This window comes from Rhipicephalus sanguineus, chromosome 4 (assembly GCF_013339695.2).
Source record: "Rhipicephalus sanguineus isolate Rsan-2018 chromosome 4, BIME_Rsan_1.4, whole genome shotgun sequence".
Taxonomy (NCBI): domain Eukaryota; kingdom Metazoa; phylum Arthropoda; class Arachnida; order Ixodida; family Ixodidae; genus Rhipicephalus; species Rhipicephalus sanguineus.
In genome coordinates, this window is record NC_051179.1 from 80,963,911 (window position 1) to 80,990,265 (window position 26,355).

General features: G+C 45.5%; 1 protein-coding gene across 1 annotated transcript; it reads left to right on the plus strand.

Annotated features, from left to right (window-relative positions):
- LOC119391339 (keratin-associated protein 19-2) lies at positions 1-25,137 on the plus strand. Its single transcript, XM_037659021.1, has 3 exons — positions 1-24; positions 581-845; positions 25,019-25,137. The coding sequence occupies exons 1-3, from the start codon at positions 1-3 to the stop codon at positions 25,135-25,137; spliced, it is 408 nt and encodes a 135-aa protein (XP_037514949.1).
- Positions 25,138-26,355: the final 1,218 nt, after the last annotated feature.

Sequence of the window (26,355 nt, forward strand, 5' to 3'; positions counted from 1 at the left end):
ATGACAGCCAGCTTGCCACTGCATGTACGATGCCATGTTTGCGAAAACAGAACTGCTTGAGGAAAACACCATATTTTGCACGAAATAGCCGTCACGCTAATGGCTGGTTCGACTATAAAAGCACCACGACATTTCTCGTAGATTCATTGGTCCCTTTCCAGGAGAGCTGATTGACTACAACCATGGTAAGATTTTGTGCGGGTGCAGCTATACAAAGTGCCTCATTGTTACGGAGCCATAGTTCGGTTAAGTGCATTTTATTTTAAAAAGCGATAGCCGCAACCCCAATGTGTTTCCGGCTTTGGCAATGCGTAATGGTCTCGACTATTGGAAATTTCTGATGACTCGTTGTAGCCGTCCAAACATCGGGCAACTTTTTCCTCTCGCTTTGGATTATTCCTTGCGAAGATACCGAAAATTACACCAACTAAAATTGTAAGTCGCGTTCAATTAAGAACAAAACCTGAAGTTTCGAAATTCATCAAATCTTTTCATTCGATCCCTGTACTGAATAGACTGCTCTTCGAAATAGCCGTTACGCTACGGGTAATGTTTACCGTTTTGCTTGCTTTATCTTCAGCTGCGTGCTTCCATCCTCTTCGCCCTGGCCACCTGTGCCTTTGCTGGCCACACTGGCTACCCGATCGGCTACTCCGTCGCTGTTCCCGGGTACGCTGCTCATCATGCTCCGATAGCCTCAGTGTCAACCGTTCACCACACGCCCGCTTTTGGCTACAGTCTTGAACACGGAGTTCCGGGCTATGGCTTTGGAATCGGAAGCTTTGGGCGCGCCTATGGTTCCAGCCTCGACGACTTTGGCTACAGCACCTTCCTTCGCAAGAAGTGTGAGTGTCGTGCTTACAGATTTTCTTCCCTGCGGGCTTTCATTCCTCCAATATTCAAAACTGCCGTTTTCTGGCCGAACGCTTTGTACTACCGCAGTCCCTCAATAGCTTTTCTGGTGACTAAACGGCCGCCTCAGTTTAACATAGAGCTACTGGCGGCCGCTGTGGGTGCCACAGTGAAAGAAAGGCCACCCTGTGGAACGGCCGCAGCAGGCAGCGCTTATCTGTTTCTTTGGTACATCGCGGCCGAAAGCCCCGCTCTTTGTAGACATTATTTACATTCTATTTCCTCGTAACAATTATATGCACTAAACTTTGAACTTCTGATAATGTCTTTGTACCGTAGACAAGGCGCATACAAAAAGCAAACACTCTCAAATTCAGCTGACGGCAGCAGACGACGCGCGTATACCTTTTGTTACTGCGGTTTGTCTTTAGTAGGGCCTCAAATAAAGAAAAAAGACTTTGACGTGACTTTCATGCGCTGTGCAACGAATAAGACATCAGCGGCGTTACCATTAAATGCATGACAACTTGAGCTGTAGGTCGTGCACTGTTATTTCATGAACTTCAGCATTGGTGACGGACTAATTTTACGTAACAGCAAATGTTCTAAGACGTGAGCTTGCATTTGCCGGTAATCTGTCTAGAACAGATACATCGGCAGATCCTAGCCGTCAATGAAACGCTTTCTTGATGGGAAATGTTGTCGTTTTTCAGGCCTCGAATGCTTTGCTAGTTTTCGTGCGTATCAGACCAATTGTGCGACGAAGTTTTCTAACGCGGTTTGTGTTGCCAATATCCGCTATGCAAACCGCATAGAATAATATATCCACCTGACTCCGCAATGCGCTTCTTAATCTCTACCTCGCGAGAGCAGGGTGAGAAGGATTGACACACTTTTGCATTGAGTGGCGTGCTTCCTTGGCGAACCAGGACGCTTAACAGGATTGTAATCGCAATCTTCCTTTGAAGGAAATGAAACCGTATACATGCCAATGAGAAATAGCAGATAATCTTCGCCTTCACTCAGCACTAGAGTAGTGTATAGTTCAAAAGACATCTTAAAAGAGTATTGACACATAAATCTTGCATCTTGTTTTTTTTTTCTTAGATTAGGCAGCTAATGACACGTTTATCCCAGCTGGAAACCCCCCTTGCGCACGATGACTCTCGAGGTCGTTTCAGTAGTATAAGTGGCGTTAAACCTGTCAGTGGTTGCGATGTCCGATTTGGTATAGAGTAGGCTGGCGGGCCGTCGAACACACGAGAAATGGCGTTAGGCCTGAAGCGTGGCTTGTTTGTCGGCGACGATACGGTGTCACCGTTATCTCGGAATCGTCCACATAGATTATGTCCGATGAATCAAAGTGCTTCGCACACACACGCACATGCTTCTAATCAACGCTGAAGTCGTCCGTTTCTCGCCGCGTTATGGCTCACTTCCAGTTTTGCACAACACTTGGCATGCAAAATAACGATGCATTTTCAGTAGTGCCCTTGTAGCCGAAAAGGCACCTCGGTACACAGCACCTGAACGGCATCCTGACGCGACCGTGCCGCTTTATCTGTACAATATCTGAACATGGCCCTTATAAACATCTCCCGCTAAAGGGGACCATGAGGCGATGCGAAGCCGGAGCACTTGCACGATCGCGTTCCGTTGGCGTTCGTTGGGCATGCTACCGACCTCGCGTCGTGGAACGCGAAGAGGGACGCTACGCGCGTCGTATCTTCCATCTAGCCTGGCCGTTAATTCTCACAGGGCGAGCGGGGAACGCGGTCGACAGGCGGGCGAGAGGGGGCAGCATAGAAGAGGAGCGAGAAGGGGAGGGGACGCGCATGTGCTCGAGCTCATCGCGTCGTTGCGCAGGAGAGAATTTCGGCATGTCTAGCCCGCGTTTCAGAGGAAGAGTGGAGAGAGGAAGGGGAGAGGGATAGTGGAGAGGGAAAGTGGAGAGTGGAAGGGGAGAGGGTGATTGGAGAGGAGGTGTGTGGAGAGGGTATGCGCATGCGCAGTAAGGGTGGTCGCGCCGCACACCACCACCACCACCACCACCACCACCGCCACCACCGGATTGAGCTCCGCCTTAAGGTACTTCGCATCTAAAAAGGAGGTACTGATAGAGTGTCAGATTTTCAGCTCGCGCGGCCGCGTCTGCTGTCACTGCGGAATCAACCCGGAGAAAGGTGAACCCTAAAGGCTCATTCACACCGAAGGCGGGGCGGCCAAAGCGGCAAAGCGGTGAGGCAGAAAGCGGGAAAACCTCCTCTCCAGGCGGCGAAAGCGGGGCGGAAAACGAGGCGGCAGGTCCGATCGCTCTCGGACCAATTTTTTGCCGCTCGTTGGTATACTCGCCGCTTTGCCGCAGCCAATCAGAACGCGCTGCGGCGGTGGCGCGGTGGTGGAGCGGGTGTCTCTTTGGGAGAATCCGTGCCACGTGATAGCGACACGTGCGCTAAAGCGCGAGAGGCCCCGCTTCCTCGGCCGCGCGGGCAGCCAAGAGAGCCACGCGGTCTGAACAGGTACGCGCGCTCGCCGCCTCGCCGCCTTGAAAAGCCCGCTTGGCCACTTTGCCGCCCCGCCTTCGGTGTGAATGTATACCTTAAGCGATGGTGGCGCCGCGGCGCGGCAGCTTTCCGCGCCATATCAAGCTCTCCCATAGCGTGACGGCGAAGTTTCGTGACCAGAAAAAGTATTGAACTATGGTACTACTCAAACGTTCGCTGAGCAGATTTAAACTTTAGAAAGGGGCGTTTTGATGTGCTCGATGCCTTCAAGTACTCTAAATACCTCTGCGGCCCGGAAACTGGCAGTTGGCTTCAATACGGAGGTTGTGTTTTAATCTGTGTGCTACGTTTTTTAATGATAACAGCAATCTGTCAAACATTTAAACCTGTGAATACCGCCAAACACTACAATGCATGCGCCAGTTTATTTTCATATTTCATTAATAAAATCATAATTAGTTGGGCGTTTAGTTATATTGTTCATGTTGACATAATCTTCAATAAAAGGTTTGCTTTTTCTTTCATATATTTTTCAGAATTTAGACAAGGAAATACCAACGATGGATACAAGGACGTCGTGTATTTTGATGTTGAAATAAATCAATATGCAATATACTTGCTTTTTTCTTCTACAAAAGAGACACTGATTCATCTGGCAGAGAGCAAGAAGTGGGAAAGGCGTTATATGGCGATCGAATATTCGGTATGCAACATCAATGTCCAGAAGAAGCGTCTGATAGACGTTCAGCACACATTTAGTGTGACCTTAATATTTTTCCACCATCAACGACAGCAATACTATCATACGACTTTTTGTTATGTGAAAGATGCAACGTATTTATAGGTTATTAGTATACACCCAGTATCGCAGCTCAGGGTAGAATGATCCTACAGCTTATCTATAGTGGATTTGAAGTCGCTGTCAGTGGCTACCAGATTTATGATCCAGGTAAAGCACCAGAAATCAGAAAATTTCCATCTGCAAGACGAGAGGCGTAAGGTCTGATTTATGACATGATTTTATCCAGCCGAGATTTCTTTGACTTAATGGAGGGAAGTTAGAACAACAGATATTAACTGCACCCTTGGCTGCCTCGCACCCCTTTGATATAGATGTATGGTGCAACTGGAATGAAACTGGACTGAATCGCGAATTGTTACTGTGCATTGACAATGTTTATGTGCATTAGCTGGACATTGGCGTAGTCTTAATGACTTTGCATTGTAATCGTACACTTTTCTCTTTCAGTCTCTCACACAAACCTTTCTCGTCCCAAGTACAGGGTTGCCAATATGAGGTCTCTTCTCGTTAATCTCCCTGTCTTTACGTCACATTTCTCTCTCTATTTCTTCCTCTTCTCTCCCTATCTATTTCCATTACGTTTCTCTCTCACTCTCTACTAGATGACATCTTTCTATAGTGAGAGATACACTGGTAAAATAATCAAATCTAAAGCAACTTCCTGCTCAGCAGTGCAACGGTCAACCGTCAGAACAGGGCACGGGTTCTCAGCAGGAGCGCCGTTTCAGAGCCAAGCGCTGTTCATAAATGTAATTACCGGCGGTTACAAAAAGGGAGACCGCCGGTGACCTAGCAGCTCGCGACTCTCATTGATCGCAGTATGGCTTGAGGCGCTGTACGTGGACGATGTCTCGTCCAAGGCGGCGCAGGTCTGAAGAAGCTGTGACGGTTTCAAAACCATAGTTGACAGGAGACGTGCACTCGATGATACAGTAAGGGCCCTGATTCTTGGGCAGAGTTCCGATGAGAGACCAGGTGCACTTGAAAGAAGTGACAGGCACACAAGCGGCCCAGGAAGGAAAGTGAGCGCCGCAATTTTGTCGCACCAAGTGTTCTCGCGCTCTTTGTTATGTAACTTAAAGGCGAAAGCGAGAAAGTGGCCCTCTTCAGCACGTCATTCAGCCGTAGAAAAGTTCCGCTCAAAAGATCATCTGGACTGTACGGAGTTATTGTGCCGCATGTTCGCGAAGCATGCCGACCGTACAACAAGAAAAAGTGTGAAACAATATAAACTGTCCTCAGTGTAATAACGTACACCCACTATTTACGCCATTTATTTATTATTAGTAATACATTTCTTGAAGCGCAGTCCTAATTGCATGGTCGACAATCATCACCATTGCTTTCTGCACAAATTTCACTCTGATCTTTTCTTCGACAGAAGGTTTGAGACACGAATATAGAAATGTGTTTTTCAGTTAACGTTTGGGCTCAGACGCTCTTTTCCAGCAGCCCTCTAATGTTTTGAGTGGTTGCACTTGTCACAGAATACAAAAATAAGTTGAAAATGGGACGTCGTCAGCAGGGTTTTTATGTCTTCCTGCGTCACGCGCCAACTTTCGGAGGGAGAACTTACGGATAGCATATTCGTTTAAATGGAAAGCAATAACAAAACTCTCAACGCTTCTTTCATGAGCTAGATATTCGATTTCCCTGAAATGCCAACCTCGAAGAGGTGAACTTCTAGTAGCTACTACGTCTTTAAAAACAATCCTCCTACAAATGCCCGTCGTGGCTCCAAATTTGTACTCATGACGATGATCATGCTGAATGATCCCTTACGTCCAACGTCGGCACACTACTTCTGGAAATGTCAGTTTCGCAATTCTAGGGACATCTGACACATATCCCTCTTACTTCAAGTTGGGGTCATGTTTTATTGTCATTTTTGTCACGACCTTTGTTATATTCTTAGCACATTGGCCCAGTACTTACAAGTATATAAGCCTTGTCTGCACAGGCCCAAGTGTCCGAGTAGTGACAAATATTTGGATATATTTGCCAATTTTTGTTCATCAATAACAGAATGCATCTAGCAGTTCTCCTCGTCAAGGCGAGCACCCTCATCGCTTCGGGATTCGGTAATGTGACAAAGTTACTTTTGTCTAAATCATTCCTACATTTACTATGGTTCAAGTTTTACCCGCAAACGCTTTGCTAGAAGGTTAGAATGTAGGAAATATTTACTATGTGGTTCCGCGAACACATGTTGGCAGATATACCAAACATTTCCCTATAAAGTTACAAAAAGAGTTGCTCTAAGACAGGTATCACATGTATGGAAAGGCATCACATGTGAAATACGGCTATTCTTCATTTCGCTGCTGGCAGAATAAAAATACTGTCGCGTAGAAAATGCATGAGACATTCAGTGACAGGTTCATTGTAGGATTTATTGGGTTCACCTGATATTTCTCCTGTGAACTCTTACGTGTTAACTTTCCAATGCCGTGTTTGTAAGCTACATATAAAGATAATGCGGCCAAATTTCGGAAGAATGTCCCTGTGCGATGCATTTCCCGACTACTTGTAGCACAAGAACTCGACGCTTCCTTAGTTGGTGGAGCTCATACGTTCACTGTCAGCTAGTTTGTCGGTAAACGGAGTAAAAATTGTTACACTACCTGTGCGCCATCAGACAATGTGTGGGCATCGCGATTTGACATCACCACCATAGTGGGCCGATGCCGGAGATAGCGCAATAATGAACTGCACGTTTGTAGTGGAACACCGATTAAGCAAACGGAATGTGTGGGCATCGCGATTTGACATCACCACCATAGTGGGCCGATGCCGGAGATAGCGCAATAATGGACTGCACGTTAGTTGTGGAACACCGATTAAGCAAACGGAACAGGCCTAAAGCCCCCTCCCCCCTTAGAAAATTTTCTATATAAAAGGAGATGTATTCTTGGCGACGTACATTTTTGCCCTGAAAAAATTCACTCATGACGCCTAGATTTAATGCATGGTCTTGGACTGAACAGAGATTGCAACCAGCACAACCATTGTGGTAGTTTTAGATGACGTAGCTCATTCATCCGTCAGGGTGCTAGATATATTTTTCACAGTAAACCAGATACCTGCATTTGCGCGACATATGGAGATGTGCGAGACCATGTATAGGAGATCCCATAAAATGGTTCGCATTGAAAACCAGGTAAAAGTGCACTTGAATTGGTTGCCAAGGAAGCCCATAAGCGCATGATCCATTTCCTCGGGGTCTCTGTAAAGTTCTTCGCCCCCCCCCCTCCTCTCTCCCACGTCAACGTATGTTATACAGCATGACGGGAGAGGGAAATAGCGACCGGGCGTCACCCAATGCAATTTACATAACTGGTGGGCCGTTTAAAGCTCCCAACCCATTACAAAGGGCTGAGCCATAATTCTTCATTGTCATCAGTCGTCGCGTCAACAAAGTGCACATAATGCCTTACAGACGTGTAGCTGGTGCCTCGGTTCTCCGCAGAATGACGAATAATGGCTTAATAGGTGCTTACCAACTTCACAAAAAATTGTGATTTATTGCGTAGTGGGTGCCTTGCTAGTGTACTTGTATTAGTAGCCCCAAGAGAGATTACAACGGGCTCTAGAAATGCCGCTCTTCCAGCTTTCGCTGTGACTGTGCTGCGGTTTCAGCGCAGGCCTGGCGTTTTTTTGTCAATAATTGATGCTTTCTAGATTGTGAGCTTGTCAGCTATGAGCCCTTTCTTATATGGCGATCTGATATCTTATCGAAATGACGTGTTATTTCAGATAGTTGAAACACGAGCGCGTAACTTAAACAGGGGCATCGGAAGACAAGGACAAGCGCATTTCGGGTTATTTCAGGTGGCAACATTTTGTTGTTGCCTGGATATGAACTCATGACCATCGTTGCTGCCTGTACTGCTGTGGACAGTGGATGAAGGACCATGCAATTGCCGGCATGGATGAAGAAAAAAGTTAGGAGGAAGCAATGCGCAATCCGATAGAAAGAAACAAATGCAGTAGGTCAGTCACGCACGCGCCAAGCTTCACCTGCCCCATTTTTTCCTGTAGTGGAAGTGATCCCATCTTTTTTTCACGCGAAGGTGTTTTATGCCGGGGTCCACCATTACTTCACCGAAGTATTTCCATGGCGGATATGACGGTGATAAAACTCACAATAACAGATTATAAAGAAAATGTTTCACTGAGGCTAACCACCTAGAGGTCGAACCCGCAACCTCTCGGTGCGCGACAGTAAGTGCCCGTCGCTCTACCCACTGGGCTACCGTTGTACACGTACGAGGCTCCACAAATGGCGGGGCGGATGTCGCCGTCTGGGGGCGTTGAAATGGAGTGCTGCGTCATGACACTAATAAGCGCCGTAGGGAGGGATTTAGTGATGATGCAGTTAGGGCGCCTCTATGTCAGCGAAGGATCTCTTAGGGTCTTTAGCTGACATAGAGGCGGGAGGCACCCTAAGCGATGGGGGAGGCTCCCTAAGTGCAGTTACGTGCTTTGCCTTTCGCGTCGTGTTAGCGTGTGACGGCTCGTTGTCGGAATAGTGCAGCTTCCACATTGATCAAATGTGTTCTCCTCCGCCTACTGTTTCGATTGCGATAGCAGCGACTAATAAAAGTGGTGCAGTAAGCGCCGCAGAAAGGCAACGATCTCGACGGGCGAATGTCACACCTTGTAGGAGCGAGAGACACGCCAGCTGGAGGCGGAATGCAACCTTTTCCTATTAACCTTTGCCGCCCGCGTTAAAAAAAGGCACTGTAATTGTCTTTTAGGTCCTGCGACTCTTCGACGGGACTAGAATGATCTCTGAAGAGAGTTAACGTGCCTCTTTAAAAGCAGTCATGTATAAGGTAAGGCAGCATTCGCAAGAAAGACTGAAGTGACTCCTTTTTTTAAGTGTAGTTAGGTGAATCTGACTGGCCGATACCTAACTAATGAAATGTAGTTCAATTTTGCACTACCTGGCGTGGCTCCGCGCTGCGCAGCGACAAGGACAACACTGAAGGGTGGTGGGGTTCAGCTCTACACACTCGCACATTAGAACAATAGCTATAGGCAGTCCAACGGGCCTGCGAAATGGCCGAATAAGTTTTTCGGTCCCAACGTGGGAGCGGCCTTCTTCGGGCTAGACAACTAGCGTCACCTAATAGACCTTAATAAAGTTCTTCCATCCATCCACCCATTTATCTCCACCATCGTCCCACTTTTGGAGCCATCTCGCATTAGCGTTCCGTTACCTGACAAACGTGTGTACACATATTCGACAACACAACGCCTGAACATTTATCCTGTCTTCTTACTGAACGACTTTGGCTGGACAGACGCTTCCGCCAGCTACGCACGCCTTCCTGCATCGTGCTACAACAAGGGTACCAATATGGGCTTGTTGGTTCATCGTAAACTGGCTAGTAGCATAGCGCGGGAAGACACAAAGAAGAAGTACGAGACGAACAATTGAGGTTGTTGAAATTTAGCGCTTGTGTTCGTCTCGTACTTCTTCTTTGCCCTTGTGTCTTCCTGCGCTATGCTACTAGCCAGTTTACGTGCTACAACGATTGCGCCAATCTTCGCATCACGAACATTTTCCCGAATTTCGGCTGCCTTCTTTATTGAAGAGCAGTAGCCTCGCTTGGACGGATGAATGTGCGAGGCACAACCGAAGACAGTATAAGACGCTAAAAATATGTCATTGAGGTCCTTTACTAACTGCTTCTCATTGCAAGCATTGGTGACGTGTACGGGCGAATAAGCGCTCGAGCGCGCCGCTGCCGCTGAGTGTAGCAGCGGTCAGTCTGTATTGCTTGCCTGTGTTACTTCGTCTGGGCAGGACGTCGTTCGCGTGCTGCTACCTTATCTATGCGCAGAAATTTCAGGTGGTGGCAAGAGTGGGCGTATCCAGGAAAATGTCAGCATGAAGGTAATGTTTCTGGGCTGTGTAAACAAGATTTTACTTGTTCTCCTGTATATTTTGTCTTGAATTTACTTGTCAGTGATAGTTGTAATGTCATACGTTCAATTCGTAAAGCTGTTTCAGCTCGGAAGTTTCTGTTTTTGATGAGGACGGAAAAATACGTTTGACAAATCTCGCTTTAGTTCCTATATAGATAATTTCCATTTCAGACATAGAGCAGGTTTTTCAGCATAGTCAAAAGTGCATCTCCTTCATCACAGTTGGATGAGCGCATGCGCTGCACAGTATATGCACAGTTGCACCCTTCTTGCGCTTAAACATGCAGTCGATTGAAACTTCAATGTCGAAATACGCCAATGAAAGAGCGTTTGTCTCCATAATTTCTTGCCTTACAGTCTCCTCAGAGGTCAGCGGGCAGGATGATGCAAGTACAAATTACTGCGTGACTCCCAATAACGAACGTAACGCAAGCTGTAATCGCATCACTCTCATGTACTTTTACAATCAAACTTCCAAGAAATGCGAAAACTTCAAATGGTCTGGTTGCAATGAAGATGGCGTGTTTGATAGCCTTCACGAGTGTGTGTATTTCTGCAATCCAAGTACGTATACTAACCCATACTAACCAAGAAATATTCTAATCTGCCATTCCTGAAATGTTTTCAGACGAAAGAATAAAAGGGGAGGGTGATAAAATAATGAGGTCTTCTTCCGTATACAAATGCAACCTGCTTACTGGGACAGCACTGTACGCAAGAAAATGTTCGCATCAAGCGAAGTGACCTTCGTACGCTTTGTAACATCAAGCGTGGCATCGCGGTGAAAGCACGAGACATACACCCCGCCCCTCCTCCACAAGATAAGCGCGCGCGCAGGCGACCACGCCCTGTAGGGCGAAGAGCACGGGCGTGGCAGGAAGCGCGCACGCATCGCAACGAGCGGAGCGACGACCTTAAAGCGCGCCCCGCGCGCACTTCGCACCATATCGCTGGTGACCAAGAAAGCCTGTTGAAGTAAATGGTGTATATAAGTAGCTCGGCGTGAGCATGCTGAAAGACGTATTCTCGTGGCCTAGCCGTATAACGCGACGCGCTGCGTAGCGAGAGGTCACCCGTTTGATTCCTCGCTTCGGAAAAAAATTTAGCTGAATTATTTTTCTTTGTCGCTTTTAATATATACAGGGTGTTTCAGCTAAAAAGCACCAAGTAATAAAAAATAAGCAAAGGCGCTACGCGTCTCCAATTAGCGCAATATTGTTCAGAGCCATATAGAGCACGTCCGAATATTTTTTCCAATCCGCCAAGCTCGGCAATTAACAAAAATTGCTTAATGAACTTTTTAAATAGCAATTTTAGAGAAATGTTTTCAATGAAAAAGTTGTAGCGCTCGATCAGAAACGTCGAATTTTTCAATCTTTGTTAAGATAACTCCCTTGCTTAATTTTTTTTCCGGCCTTCATAAAGCACTCGAATTTTAAAAAAATACCACGTGACTGCCACAAACGCGCTGCGCTTTTAGTGCCCTCAAATGTAAGTTGAACGAATTATCAAAGGCTGCTTGGCGCATGAAATTCGATGGAACAGGCTACCGTTGACTGCGATGGACGTCAAGCGGCAAAATGAGCATATCGTTTCAACAACGAAAAAATTCTTCAATGAAATAACGGCAGCCAAGGAGCAAATGCTACCTGAGATTGTAGGCAGCATTTGGTGCAGCGTAGGTATTTTTTCTTTTGTTTTCGCACCAATGAAGAAACATATTGGCAGGGGTGAGGATGACAGCGTGATGAAGGACCGAGATAAAAGATGCACTCACACGTGACGGCCGCTCTTTCGTAGATCTTCTGTTTTTGTTTTTTAGATGGTACACCTCTATCATCATTCAGCGTCCATCGCAGTCACCGGTAGCCTGCTCAATCGACCTTCGGGCATGGAGCAGCCTTTAATAATTTGTTTAAATTACATTTGAGAGCCCTAGAAACGCCGCGCTTTTGGCGGCAGTCACGTGCTATTTTTTAAAAATTCGCGCGCTTTAAAGAAAGGCCGGAAAAAAAATTAAGCAGGGGAGTTATCTTAGCAGAGATTTAAAAATTCGATGTTTCGGAACAAGCGCTACAACTTTTGTAGTGAAAAATTTTCTCTAGAGTTGCTATTGAAGAAGTTCATTAGGCAATCTTTGTGAATTACCGAGCTTGGCGGATGAGAAAAAATATTCGCACGTGCTCTATATGTCTCAGAACAATACTGCACTAATTAGAGGTGCATAGCACCTATGTTTAATTTTTTAATACTTGGTGCTTTTTAGCTGAAACATCCTTATATATATATATATATATATATATATATATATATATATATATATATATATATATATATATATATATATATATAATATATATATATACATACTATATATATATATATATATATATATATATATATATATATATATATATATATATATGTATATATATATATATATATTCACGGGCCCTGACGGCGACAGCGATGGGAAAAACCGGCCGAGAGTATCCACATAATTGCTATCGCAATAAAAGTGTCGCAGGTCCCCTATAAGCTCGACTGTACCACGCACATTCAATTTCACTAGAGAATTACCTTCTGGCCTGTTTCTGCTTCAGTGGCCCTAATAAACTTACTGCCATGTTTCCAGATTTTATCTCTTCAGCGGTTCTTAGGTTCTGCGTAGACTATACGCCACCCGCTTCATTATGATCTCTTGAGTGAGTGAGTCAGAACTTTATTTTGGTCCAAAAGTGGCAGAAGCTGAACGCGACTGGAGGTCCCGCTAGCTCAGCCAGGTGGCTCCACCCAGGAAGGTGCCGGAAGCTCTTGAGCTCTCCTATGATCGCCGTTTGCTGCTTACGCGTATGGTCCTAGAGCGGCGATGGGTAAAGATTAGGGAAAAAAAACCTTGACAAGAAAAGCGTCATCGTCTCAATTATGAAACTTCGGCTCTCAAGTGCTCACGCACAGGAGCGTGATCTCTTTGTCTAGAACGCCACCAAAACCAAAGCTGCTACGTGAGATAATTTTCGCAGGCGAAGGCTCCCCGCGCTCCAGGCTCAATGAGCGCTACCTAATTCAACCTGAACTTTGTCTGCAAAGGGAGAAAATGTGAATTGAACACTCGTTACTCAAATATCAATCAATCAATCAATCAATCAATCAATCAATCAATCAATCAATCAATCAATCAATCAATCAATCAAGCAACCAATTGCTTTTTTATTACTAACATTATAGTGTTTGAATATTCAGGGCATTTAGCACCAAACGTAGCATGAACGTGTCTGGTGGTGCGTGAGGAAGTGTGTTTAGAATAAGAGGGAGCTGAGCTGTTTCATTCCTCCGCACCCTGCGCGTGGCGATGCAAGGCGGCGAGTAGTGCAAGCTGAGAGAGCAAATGAGCTAGTTCGTAAGAGCGTTCTTGTATGTCGTTTTAACAATGACAGCTTCTCTCATTTCGCAGTAACAAAAGAGGCTGCGCCTTCTTTTAATGCTTTCGTCTCACCGTTTGTGTACAAGAAGAAGCTGAGTAATGAGGTAACTTGACAAATAGGTGTAACCGTAGTTAACAATAAGAAATTACGTAGAAGTGTCTTTAAAGGGCTTTAGTTGGTACGTTGTTTGCTATAATCGAAAATTAACGTGATATATCACATCAATTGCCAATACAAAGATATATCCAGAAAATACGAGAACGCTATCGACAAGAGAAAGTAAGAACGCTCGGCCACCTGACCACTCGCGGCCAACCTGCTTTAAAGCGTTGACGAATTATTTGACAACTAAGTGCCTGTGAAATATCGATCACTATTCAATGGAAAGAAGGAAAGCACTTAATAGATGCATGCGCAGTTCGGCAGTTTTTTATCTATTTTCAATGCCTTAAAAAAATATTTTGCTAAAGTGCTCCAACTCTCTAAGACAAACACCAAAAGAAGCAATAAAACATTTTGGTTGCTATCCTCGTGCATGAGAAAAAAAAAACAAAACAAAGTAGTTGGGTTGATAGCGGCGAAGACATACGCGACTACTTCTCGTGTAGATTCGAAAAACCTACAGGGTCCCTTATGCATTAATCAAAGATGACTGGAAGACGGAAGCCATCTTCTTTTTCTTCTCATGCGATGTGTTGATCCTGCCTGCCTCCCTCTGAAAGCTTTCTGCGCCAAACGTGGTTTTGCACTACCCCGTGACCAGCCCACCTTTGACCAAGTAAGGATGTCATGTGATGACGTCACCATGTGACGTCACGTTATGTGACGTCACAGTGAGGTCATGATGAAGTCCCCAATTCTGGCGATCTGTGGCGGCATGACGACGCCATATGGTGATGACATCCCGTGAAGGCTATTTTTTCATCACTTGGGTTGACGCCGACGACGCGGGACGCCGGTGAACTTTCTTGTTTGATGAGGCATTCAAGGTTTTCGCTTTATTACTTCAACGGAGTTCCTATTCGACGATTCTTCGTCTCGAGTATCCGACACTTATGCTGCATGCGTATCTCGCACGAAAAGGTTGACATGATGACCGATAATCCTGTCAAATCAGTTGGACAAACGGCATATGCTCCTGCTGAATGGCATATGGATTTGTTGTTTTCATTCAAGTGTGTGTATGTGTGTGTGTGCGTGTGTGTGTGTGTGTGTGTGCGTGTGCGTGTGTGTATGTGCGAGTTTATTATAAAGCCCTGTACATTGACTTTTACCTAATACACTTAGGCCAAGGCGCGCCGTTCTGTGCCGCAAGTCCACCCGGCGCGTGCAATGATACAAGCTCTCCAGACAAGCCAACAAGATACTTCTACAATGTGACGTCGAGAGACTGCCATAAGTACAGCATGTGCTCCTTCGTGTCCATTGCGGCAAACGTTAATTCATTCTCCCACATAGGATATTGCAAGAAGCAATGCTCGTAAGTATACATGCATGGTATATTCATATTTATTCGAAGTTCTTTTTTCTAATTCATCGATCAACCCTTCCACTCATTTCTGAAGGGTAAAATGGCTTTCCTATATCTTAAAAGTACGGCTGCTTAAGCCTCTATGCTACATGGTACTGTCGCTTTCACGATGTCTATTATAATGTACAGCAGAAACAATAAAACGAACTCCGTATTCAATAGAACGTTCCACTTCCACGTGGAATTGTATGGTTAGAAATAACTGAGTGACAGCTCCACCTCTCGACATAATTAGTCACTGTGATTAAAACTACAACACTAAACTTTGAAAATTCACGCGAAAAGATCTGTGCTATTCCTTTCACTGTCAAGGAATTGTGTAACGAAATGCTGCCGCAATATACATAAATACACTGTAGTTTTAATTTCGAGCTCTACCCGGAACACAAGGTAAATGTTAAGGAGGAGGAAGAAACAAGCGGAAAGACAGGGAGGTTAGCCAGTTCTTAGACCGGCTGGCTACCCTGTGCTGGGGGAAGGGGTAAGGGGGATAAAAGATGATAGAAGAGAGATGTTAGAAAAAGGAGAGCCAGAAAAGGAAAAAAAAAAAAAAAAAAAGATGGGGAAAAAAAGGAAACGAGAATATGTCACTTCTTAGAGTCTGTCTCTAAGACCAGTTGTCCGCAAGAAGCGCAATAATGCTTTTAAAGCCTTCTGTGCTGACGATGGACTCGGCCAGGGTCCCAAAACCCTTTGTTCCGACAAAGGGCGATTATCAAGTTTATCTAGCGCATTGGAAAGTTCTTGTCTTGGCGCACTGAAACGGGGACACTCACACAGAAGATGGGAGATCGTTTCTTCGCATCTGCAGTAATTGCATGTGGAGTTGTTGGCCATTCCAATCAGACAGGAGTAGGCATTCGTGAAGGCCACGCCAAGCCACAGGCGGCACAGAAGCGTCTCCTCAGCTCGCGATATTCCTGACGGAAGACGGAGCTGGAGATTGGGATCCAAGCTGTGTAGACGAGCGTTGGAGAATTCAGCCGAGTTCCACTGGGCAAGTGTGAGTTCACGTGCCAGCGAACGAAGTCTTGTAGCTGCGTCGGTTCTGGAGAACGGTATATCTGCGTAGTGGTCACTGTCATGTGCAGATCGGGCGGCCTCATCCGCACGGTCGTTACCGTATATACCACAATGACCCGGTATCCACTGATACGCTATGTTGTGTTGTTTCTCGACTGCATGGTGGTGGAGAAGCCTTATAGCAGCGACTAACTGCTCATTAGGTCCATAACGAAATGGCGACATAAGACATTGAAAAGCTGCCTTGGAGTCAGAGAAGATGGACCAAGCTTGCGAAGGTTCTTCAATTACAAATTCTAGTGCTGCACGGATGGCGGCGAGTTCTGCGGTCGTTGATGATGTCAAATGCGTTGTTTTGAATTTTATGGTGATTGACTTCGCGGGAATAAATACTGCCCCTGCTGAGCTTTCAGAAGAGACAGAACCGTCCGTGTAAATGTGAAGGCGTCCGCTGTGTTTCTCGTGCAGGTACAGTAGGTGGCTTGTTGTAGGGCTAAATATGACGACTGTTTCTTCTTTTGGATTCCGGGAATGGTGAGTAGGGCTTCGAGTGGGTGTAGACACCACAATGGTAACGGCGGTCTTTCTGCATGCTTGAAGGTCGAGGGAATCACTGTTCGATGTGATGCTACAGTACCGCTGAACGCAGAGTGCGGCCTAGATGTAGGAAGTGAGGCGAGGTGGTGCGACGGAATCCGAGCAAAATGTCTGATGTGCATTCTCAAAGCATCGACGCGTATGTATGTAGTGATTGGATGGTCACGCGCGATGACGACAGTCGCTGCTGTAGATGTGCATCTCGGAAGGCCAAGGCATATTTTCAGTGCTTGAGCTTGAAGCGACTGGAGGACACGTACGTTCGTTCTTCGGGTTTTACAAAGCACAGGTAGGCTGTAGCGCATGAAACCGAGGAACAGAACGGTGTAAAGTTGAAGCATCGCTCGCACAGATGCACCCCACGATTTTCCAGCAAGAAACCTTAAGACGTGGGTGATCATGGTCAGTTTCTTCTTCATGTAGGCGATGTGAGGGCTCCAGGACAGGTCGCGATCAATTATGACCCCCAGAAAGCGGTGGGTCTTCTCATAAGTGATAGCATGGCCGTTGATTTTAATTACATACGGGCCCATCGCCTTGCGCGTGAAGGCAACAAGTGAGCACTTTTCTGATGACAGCTCCAGCCCCCGTCCTTGAAGGTACTTTGTCGTCAGTGTAGCCGCTCTCTGAAGCCTGGCACGTACGTGAAGACGCGTCACCCCCGAAGCCCAGATGCAGATGTCATCGGCATATATTGATAGATGAACAGACCGTGGAAGTGCGTCAACCAGGCCGAGAAGCGCTAAGTTAAAAAGTGTGGGGCTCAGAACTCCACCTTGAGGCACGCCGCGACAGGTGTAATGGTGCGTGGTTGGACCATCTTCAGTCTGTACAAAGAAGGTCCTGGCCTTCAAATAGCTGTCAATCCATTGGTAAACACGGCCTCCTAATCCAATACTTGCCAAGACATCCAGAATGGCTTCATGCGATACGTTGTCGTAGGCGCCTTTCACGTCCAAGAACATCGCCGCAGTTAATCTTTTTGGCTCTTTTGCTGTTGCACCGACGAAACCAGGTCGATAACGTTATCGATGGACGACCGTCCACGCCGAAAGCCGGTCATAGCCTCAGGGTATATCTTATAGTGCTCCAAGTACCACTCTAGGCGAGTCAATACCATCCTCTCCATTACTTTTCCAAAACAGCTGGCAAGTGCGATGGGGCGATATGAGGTCAAGTCTAGAGGAGATTTACCTGGCTTAAGCAGAGGAACGAGGCGGCTGGATTTCCACGAAGACGGTACCAGTCCGTTGCACCATGAGTCATTGTACACGGCCAGAAGGGCACGCCGAGCTGCTTGACCGAGGTTGCAAAGTGCCAGATAAGTGACTCCATCAGGTCCAGGTGATGAAGATCGCTTGCATGCAGTCAAGGCTGCCTGAAGTTCCTCTGGAGAGAACAGAATATCCATTCTTGAATCTTTGGAACCTGGCGCGCTTCCTAAGTAACGCGTGGTGGACGTGGACACCTGACCGGCAACCTTCACGCAGAAATCTTCTGCGACTTCAATTTCGCGGCGACCTTGGTGGAGAGCAAGGCATTTGAAGTAAAAGTAGCTTCGGCAACCACTGCTGTGATTTTCATCAGTTTTACAGCGAACGCTGTTATGATGTCACAACAAAAGTGCCGTAGTTGACCGCCTCCGCCATCGGTGTCAGAAACCGCTATCCTGCGAAATAAGCCAAAAATGATATCAGAAAAAATATCCAGGATTGGATGAGACTCGACTGCTCGGCAGTTGAGTATGCTACCACAGAGCCACGCTGGTACTTGAAGCTCCTTGCAAAAAGACCCTCTAGAGGAGTCATGTCGGGCAAGGAATCGCGTTACCATAAGTATTATAGCGTGCCAGAAGAGTAAGATAACAACTAGGCGAAACACAATGCTAATTGGGCAACGAGTGGGTGGTTTAAAGGAGCACTGACATCAAATTTCAAAGTCGAGATGTGCCCTTCATTCGATTGCTCGGTATGCATAGGTCTCCTTGGCCAAATTTGAATGGCGTCCATCGCGTGGAAGTAATTTTATTTCGAGGGCAAACAGCGTACGAAAGCTCAACGGAAGATTCATCACGCTGCAACATCGACACTAGTGCTACGTGTAAGGTGTGATACATTCCGCAAATACCATCCTGAGTGACGATACGCTAGTAACAATGACGTCGACGATCTGAGTGTATTTACTGTGCCGCCGACGCCAGGCCAGCCAGGAGATGCTCTCACCGGCTCTCACTCCCAGCCAGTGGCTCTCCTCGCTGTCCCGATCCGTGCCTGAGATTCATCGTTTTGTATCGACTGATTTGTCGTGTGATCCTCAGCGCGAGTGCGATCAATCGGAGCGACTACGTGCCAGCATGTCGGGGAACCGCTGCGTAGTACGGACCTGCTCGTCGAGGCGCGGAAAAAGCGGAAAGTGCGTGGCGTTTCATTACACGTATGGTACACGCCAACACGGCCACAAGCTATCAGTGGAGCAGCCTATAGATAAATATCATCGCGAACAAGTAACACGTATGTAGCGTTATTAGTGAATGTTAGTTCGTCCGTGGACTTCCTTGCGCTAGCGTAATACTGGGTTACTGCAGCCGTAACTGTGAGAGGCCGGATAGGTGGGGCCATCTGGCGGCGCAAAGAAGAACCTGGCAAGCACAGAATTGTTATTGTAGAAACCTATCGTATTCTATTTCTCCGCTGGTGTGCATTCGCTATGCCGATATTGCATAGACCCATTTGCGTATACCGGAATGTTGTGCACGCTAAAATTCTCTGATATTGCTAATTGAGACACACCAGCGAGTGTGGCCCAAGCGTGCGTCCCCGGGCACATCCTCGTTGCTGCTTGGAACAGCGTTCATTTTTGAATCGCTGTTTTGCAAAGGCTCGAAGCGAAAATTATTCGCGACGTCGCGTATCGCGGTGATTCTAAAATGCCGTCTTCAACACTAGTCGACACTTTTGACGGCGACGACGGCGATGCTGGTGACAAGGCATGACTGAACGTGCGCGCCTAGCAGACGAAAGGTTAGCTGAGCAGCTGATCCTCACGTCACTCCTTTCTGTAGACAAGTGGTAAACTGGGGCGCGGTCTGGAATTGACCGCGAGGGAGCGCTGCCAGCGCTAAGAAATGGCGGGCTTGCCGGCCGTTTTGAATCGTGCTAGATACCGGTGATATAAATCAATAAAACAGATAGTTATTCGTCCCTCAGTCGCACCTTCGGTCGCGAATCGCTACTAGGGGGTAGACAACTACTCGTGGATGCAAAAATCTTGACATGCGTAAATTTGATGTCAGCGCTCCTTTAAAGCTCGGTCTTTGCTGTTTGAGTTGGTCGGTAAGCATTTTTAGTACCCACCTTACACGGACTGTGATATCTGGGCTTTTCAGTTACAGTTTTGCAGTTTGTTGTGCGGCTGAGAAGAGGAAATTCATCCGGCCGACGACTAACTGTCAGTCGTCGATCTAATCGCAAGGCCAGGTCCAGTTGTTGAGAAGTTTCATTGGTCTGGATTCTGGCCCATCCACTCCGCTCTTAGTCGTGCACATTTGTGCAGCCATTTGTGAAGTCTCAACACGATTTTATTACCTTTCCTTGACTCATCACTTTATGTCCATAAACCAGGCACAATTCCGCATAAATGTGAGAAGCTGATGATCGTTTTGGAAGCGAAAATCGAAGTACAGCTCTCACCTCACAGCAGGCGCGAGTAACAATTTTCGCAGACATTGTAGTTTGCATTCCCCGACAAGCAGACGACTACTGAGTCAGAACAGTAACTTCAATACATTCGCAAAGAAATAACGAATGGCGCTGCACAATAAATCTCCATTCTGATGTGTAAATGTTCAAATATTAGCAAACGGCCGTTACTTCTTTGGTTCGCCCTCGTATATTTATATACGAAGAGCTAGAAGCAACGCAAGTACACATAAAAACTGCCTTTCAGTACTGTGGGTCGTAGTTGTAAGTTCTGGATTCGCTTATCGAGGTTGCTTTTTTTTCTTTTTTGCTAAGATGGCAGCTGTGTAGCCGGGGCTAAGAACTTTCTCAGGTTTCAGTACCGTGAAACCTGATGAAGTGTTTAGCTGTGGCTACCCAGCAATTCTCTTTGCAATCGCGCACTGAAGTGTTGGCTTGCCACCGCCTCGGCAACCACGCACTTGCCGAGGCGGTGGCGCGGCGCGGATATCAGCCGGATCTTTCATAAGCGTTTTTCGAAATTTTTGGTGAATTATATAGATTCATTCGTGATTATTTCTGTATTTGATTTATTTTAGACCTTGTGCAGTTTATTGTGCTCTGGCTTTGAGCATTGTTAGCCTTGTTTTAGGCCTGTATGGACCCCAACGTGACCATGCGACATGATACAGTGGATGAATGACAAGCCGGGAAGCGCGGGCACTTCAAAAACTTAGGTTTCCCTTTCTTTCAGCGGATTTACCCAAGGCAACGTGAACGGAACAGAACGAAACGAATCAATAGCTACATTTTAGTGAACTCTTATTGCGTGTACGCCCTAAGAACAAACACTTCTGGATAAATAATGTTCTCGAAGAACCACACATATATCACTTAATTTCGTTCACTATCAAGAATGCGCGGATCAGGAGGAGGGAAAGGGGGGAGGGAGAAAGTAAATCATTGCATAGCCATGTAAAATATAGTATTGTAAGAGGTTGGAAAGGTATGCGAGGAATATGAGGATTGACGTGAGGGTGAGCAGGAGCTCTAGTGCGTAGCTGCCCCAATTTCCTTCATGGCGTTTAATAACATACTACGAGTCTTCTAAAGAAATAATATTTGCCTTTCTTTCAGTGGGTTTACGGAAGACAACGTGAACGGAACACAAGTTGGCAGCAGGGTAGCCCGTGCACCCTAAATAAAAACACTTCTGAATAAAACATGCTCTTGAAGAACCATACAAGCAGCACTTAACCTCGTTCATATTTAATACTTCAAGGTATCCGCTTTAATAACGACGACATGGACGGCTCGAAGCGTAAATGGCTGTTATGGATACATATGAACACGTTTTTCTAAAACGTGCTCAATTGCCGAAGTATCGCCACCAAATGAATAAATGTTCCATAGTATGCTTGTCAAGCCCATTTTCTACAAGCAGTGATGCTTGAAGATGTTCTCAGTTTTTATGACATGCGTTTATTTCCTACAGTGTTTGTAGAGGAGGAAAAGAGGCAAACATTACAGTAAATTCTCAACATCAAATAATCCGTGTATCGTTAGGCCTAGAAGGTTACAAGAGCGCAAAAGACGGCAACACAAGATAGAGATGACCATTTGACAAGGCGGTAAGACAGCACCTTGTCCCTGCGGTCTTCTAGGTCTTTCACTTCCATGCTTTGCGCTGCTTTAAGCTAACCTTAACCAATTCACCCAGTCTTACATCTTTAGAGCTATCCCATAATTTAACGAATTTGAGTGCAATTTCAATAGAAGATATACTTTTTTTCTGTTTTTTATGTACTGCAGCCGAAAAGGCCGTGAAAGCGGAGCTGCGCAGGTACAAATAGCAGGTTTTTGTCGCGCCCTAGAGCAAGCTTTGTTTCTTTTTCTTCATTTCATCATACAACCATGCGTAATTAAATTGCCGAAAAACCTCGCAGCAATCAAGTAAGCTCTATCCAAGCTCATCGAGCCACACATTTAACCGTTAAAAATTTAACGCGGTATCTTGGATACACTTCAGGAGGAGCCGAACCACCTCTCTCATAAGTATAGAATGTCCTCGGGAGAGTAAAATGTCACTTGCAGTTTAGCGCCGGGTCGTCTTGCATGTTAGCCCTTTTAATGATATTCTACATATTGCGTCGAATGCAGAACATTTTATTTAGCAATAAGATAAGTAATAATCACAAACATTCGCAGGCAATCACAATCGCAGGCAATCTTTGGAAGGATATATATGTTTGCAGGAAACAACACTCATTCTCAACGAAAGCGATCTTCGGGATAATCATCAGTAAATTACTAGCAATATGTTTTAAACAAACTACAGTGTAATCTGCAGGGCAGTCAAAAATTAAAACTATGGAAATCAAACGCTGATTCCTGAAGCAACCACACGTTCAAATGCAGTTGTAGGGTTTTCTGTGAAAGCTTCAAATGCCTAGGAGCAACAACGAGTTGGTACACTCGTCACAAGGCAGTCGTATGGGATCACGGTCCTGTCTGATTAGAAGTATTTGACCTATGCGTCTGCACCAAGCTTCGCAGTGAGTGCCTAGTTAGAAAGAAAACGGTGCTATCTTCGTGTCTCTGGTTGGTTCTTGTGCTTATCAAAAATAATTGAGAAAGGTGAGTTGGTAGATTCATATTTAATAAAAAATTTCATGCATCGACTGTCTCTGATGCATTGCAAGCCGCTCTTATCACCGTTGCAATGCTCTTCTGCTTAATAATATTTTGAATGCCTGAATATTGCTCTTCTACATTATTTCTTTTAGTGACGCCCCTCTCCATCCTTCTGCCACTCCTTAACGCCTTAAGCAAGACTCTTAGAGAATGCACAAATTAAATTTTGAAAAGGCACGTCGCATCGGTCTCGAAGCTGTGCACTCTAAATGGAAACAACTTTATTGTGGAATGGAAACAACTTTATTGTGCACTTTAAAGAAAAATTATGTGCACGTAGATAAAATTGCCTTCTGCGTATTTAGGAATTCTACGTCTGTTTCATTTTCGCAGTAACATTTACGAATTGACATTTCAAACAACAGTGGGAGAATGTTAAGTCGGAGTAAACCCTTTTTAGTAATCCCGTTGCTTTTGAAAGATATGTGCAACCCCTCATGTTACAAAAAGTGTTCATAAGCTTTAAAGTCACGCAGAATACAAGCTTGTGCCGGCATTGTCTTTTCACAAAAATCACAGTGCCACACCGCAGCGTGTGTTGTAATATACCAAACCAGATTTTCATAATTCCTAACTGAGTTAAAATCAGCAAGAATAGGCTCGAGCAGCGGTTCGCAAACAGTATACCGATTCCTGAAGAATTCGAGCCAGTGGAACGACACCGCATCATTAAGGTAATTCCCATGAGAAACGTCGCGCTTCGATATAGCATGCGAGCGTCATACTGATTTTATTCGCATAACTGCAGGCATTAGTAAGGGTACGTGATTATAATAGAAATTCTGTACGTGATACAAATGCTGACAAGAAAGCACGAAAAATAAAAGGGCTCTCACTTCTCGGCCCTCGGTAAACAAGTGTCAACTCTTAGGATTTTTACTTCTTCACGTGATCTCCAAGGCCCTAAGTTGCGCCTGAGAAGGGCTTATCTGCTACTACAGTGAAATTCTCGCACCATGGTGTCGAACATAAGAGACAACATTGGAGATAACGAAGCGGCGCGTGATTTATTGAAGCTCTGCAGTGGTTCAGGTGAATTTCAATATCAGCAGAAGTGATCCCTGAATGTATTGCTATAGGATAATTATAATATGTGGGGTTTTAAGTCACAAAGCCACGATATGATTATGAGATGCCGTAGTGGAGGGTTCCGGAAATTTCGACCACCTGGTGTTCTTTAACGCGTACTGACATCGCACAGCCTACTGGCCTCTAGCATTTTGCCTCCATCGAAATGCAACCGTCACGGCCGTGTTCGAACCCGCGACCTTCGCATCAGCAGCCGAGCACCATAACCTCTGCTCCACCGCAGCGGACGTACTTCTATAGGAAAGAATGTAAATTTATTTCAGAGTGACAGAGTTACCATTAGCTCGCCGCGCTTTATAAGCATCGCAACATTTCAGGATTCATCAATCACTCATCTACAGAGTCATCAGACCCTCGGAACACAGGTACATAGCTGCAGCTCTCGCATTTTAAAAAGTCAAAGATTTAAAAACTATACTCCCTCTTTTTTCGAGGGGTATCTAGTATGTGAAAAACTACCTGAACTCTCTGAGATGATATTGGCATTAGCAATAAAAAATGCTCGCCACAACTAGAGAGGTTTTACTGTCTACGTAACATTCGTATAGCTGTGATATTTTGTCGTGTCTACATGACATGAAAGAAGTATAACGTTGAATATTTTTCAAACATTTTCTATTATTTCAGGCGGTAGTGGCACTGAATCAGTTGATTTTGCTTTTATATTTCGTGGTTTCGCAGAAAAATATTTTAAAATATATTATGAGCTCCGTGATGGCATAAGTATTTCGTTACTTAATGACAAATCCGTGCTTGCGTACTATTCACCTTGGCCACCAACAAGTTTGCCGGATAGGCTGGCTACCCCGTCGGCTACTGCGTAGCTGCGCCGGCCTACGCAGCTTATCGTGCTCCATTGACATCTGTGTCAAATGTACATCATGCAGCCGGCTTTTGCTATGGCCTCGGCTATGGACTTACCCTTTACGGTTATGAACTCGGCAGCAATGGGCTCAGCTACGATTACGGTCTTGGAGGCCTTGGCTACAGCACCTTCCTGCTCTAGAAATGTAGGCATTTTTTTGGCAGATTCATTTATTTCAACGTAATTTTATTCTTCTGCTAGTCATTACGACTGCACAGTTTCTGAAAACATTTTACGGGCCAACGAGTTCGAAAAAAAAAAAATTCGAGCATAACCAAATAGTAATACTTTGCCGTGGTAAAACTAATAACCAGAGTCATGTGCTTCCTGCAATTTAACAAATTTTGTTGACTTTCACAGCTGGTTATTCCGTCGTTTGCTACTGTTGTCTCCATCTAAGAGAGTGATAGTGAAAAGGGTTAAAAATATTGCTGTATAAATTTTACATAATAAAGACATTTTCTGACCTACATTGCGTCTGCTGTGTGTTGATGAGTCTTTCTGACTTCACATTTCTGTAAACATCACTGTCTGCATTTTTTTAGAAACTCATCAAGGTACAACAAAGTGAAAAAAGGTAGAATTTTAGATGAAAACTGAAATAAAAGAAGCCTACCAGATTGCTTGTTTTCATTTTTTATGTCTAACAAAACACACTCCGTTTTGCGCAAAAGAAAAAAAAAATCACCGCATATCCACAAAGTGAATACTGACGAGTGAAGCCCGGAAAGAGTTTCGGTGGTACCGAGATTTTGCGTACGTTGCCCGCAGAGGTTGACAAGATGTTCTCTTATTTTTTATTGTGCAGGTGTTCAGTTTCGGTTTTGGTTTTGTGTAGCGTGACGGCCGCCGACAAGGCTAGGCCCTAAGGAGCTTCGCTCCTAAACACCGACAAGGAGAGCTAGAGGTCGTCAAGATGTTTCTCGTTTTTCAATTTCGGTTTCGGTTTTGTGTAGCGTGACGTACGCCGACAAGGAGCGGTAGAGGCTGTAGAGATGTTTTTCCTTGTTCGTTGTACAGGTGTTCAGTTTCTGTTTCGGTTTTCCGTAGCGTGACGGACGCCAAGGCTAGGCCCTATGAAGATTCGCCCCTAAACGCCGACAAGGGAAGGTAGAGGTTGTCAAGATCTACAAATAAAAGCAGAGCGCGAAAAAGACGGGACACAAGAGACAAGAAGACGGGACGGGCGTTCTTGTCTCTTGTGTCCCGTCTTTTTCGCGCTCTGCTTTTATTTGTAGACAATGCACCAACTCGCCCAGCAATGCGTTCTATTAAGTTGTTAAGGTGTTTTTCGTTTTTCGGTGTGCAGGTGTTCACTTTCGGTTCCGGTTTTGTGTAGCTTGACGGACGCCGACAAGA

Bases quoted from the DNA above. Each gene is read 5' to 3' on its own strand.
- LOC119391339 (XM_037659021.1), top strand. From the start codon at position 1: ATGACAGCCAGCTTGCCACTGCAT. The intron at 25-580 runs GTACGATGCCAT...CTTTATCTTCAG, and splicing joins CAGCCAGCTTGCCACTGCAT to CTGCGTGCTTCCATCCTCTT. The intron at 846-25,018 runs GTGAGTGTCGTG...TACATCATGCAG, and splicing joins CACCTTCCTTCGCAAGAAGT to CCGGCTTTTGCTATGGCCTC.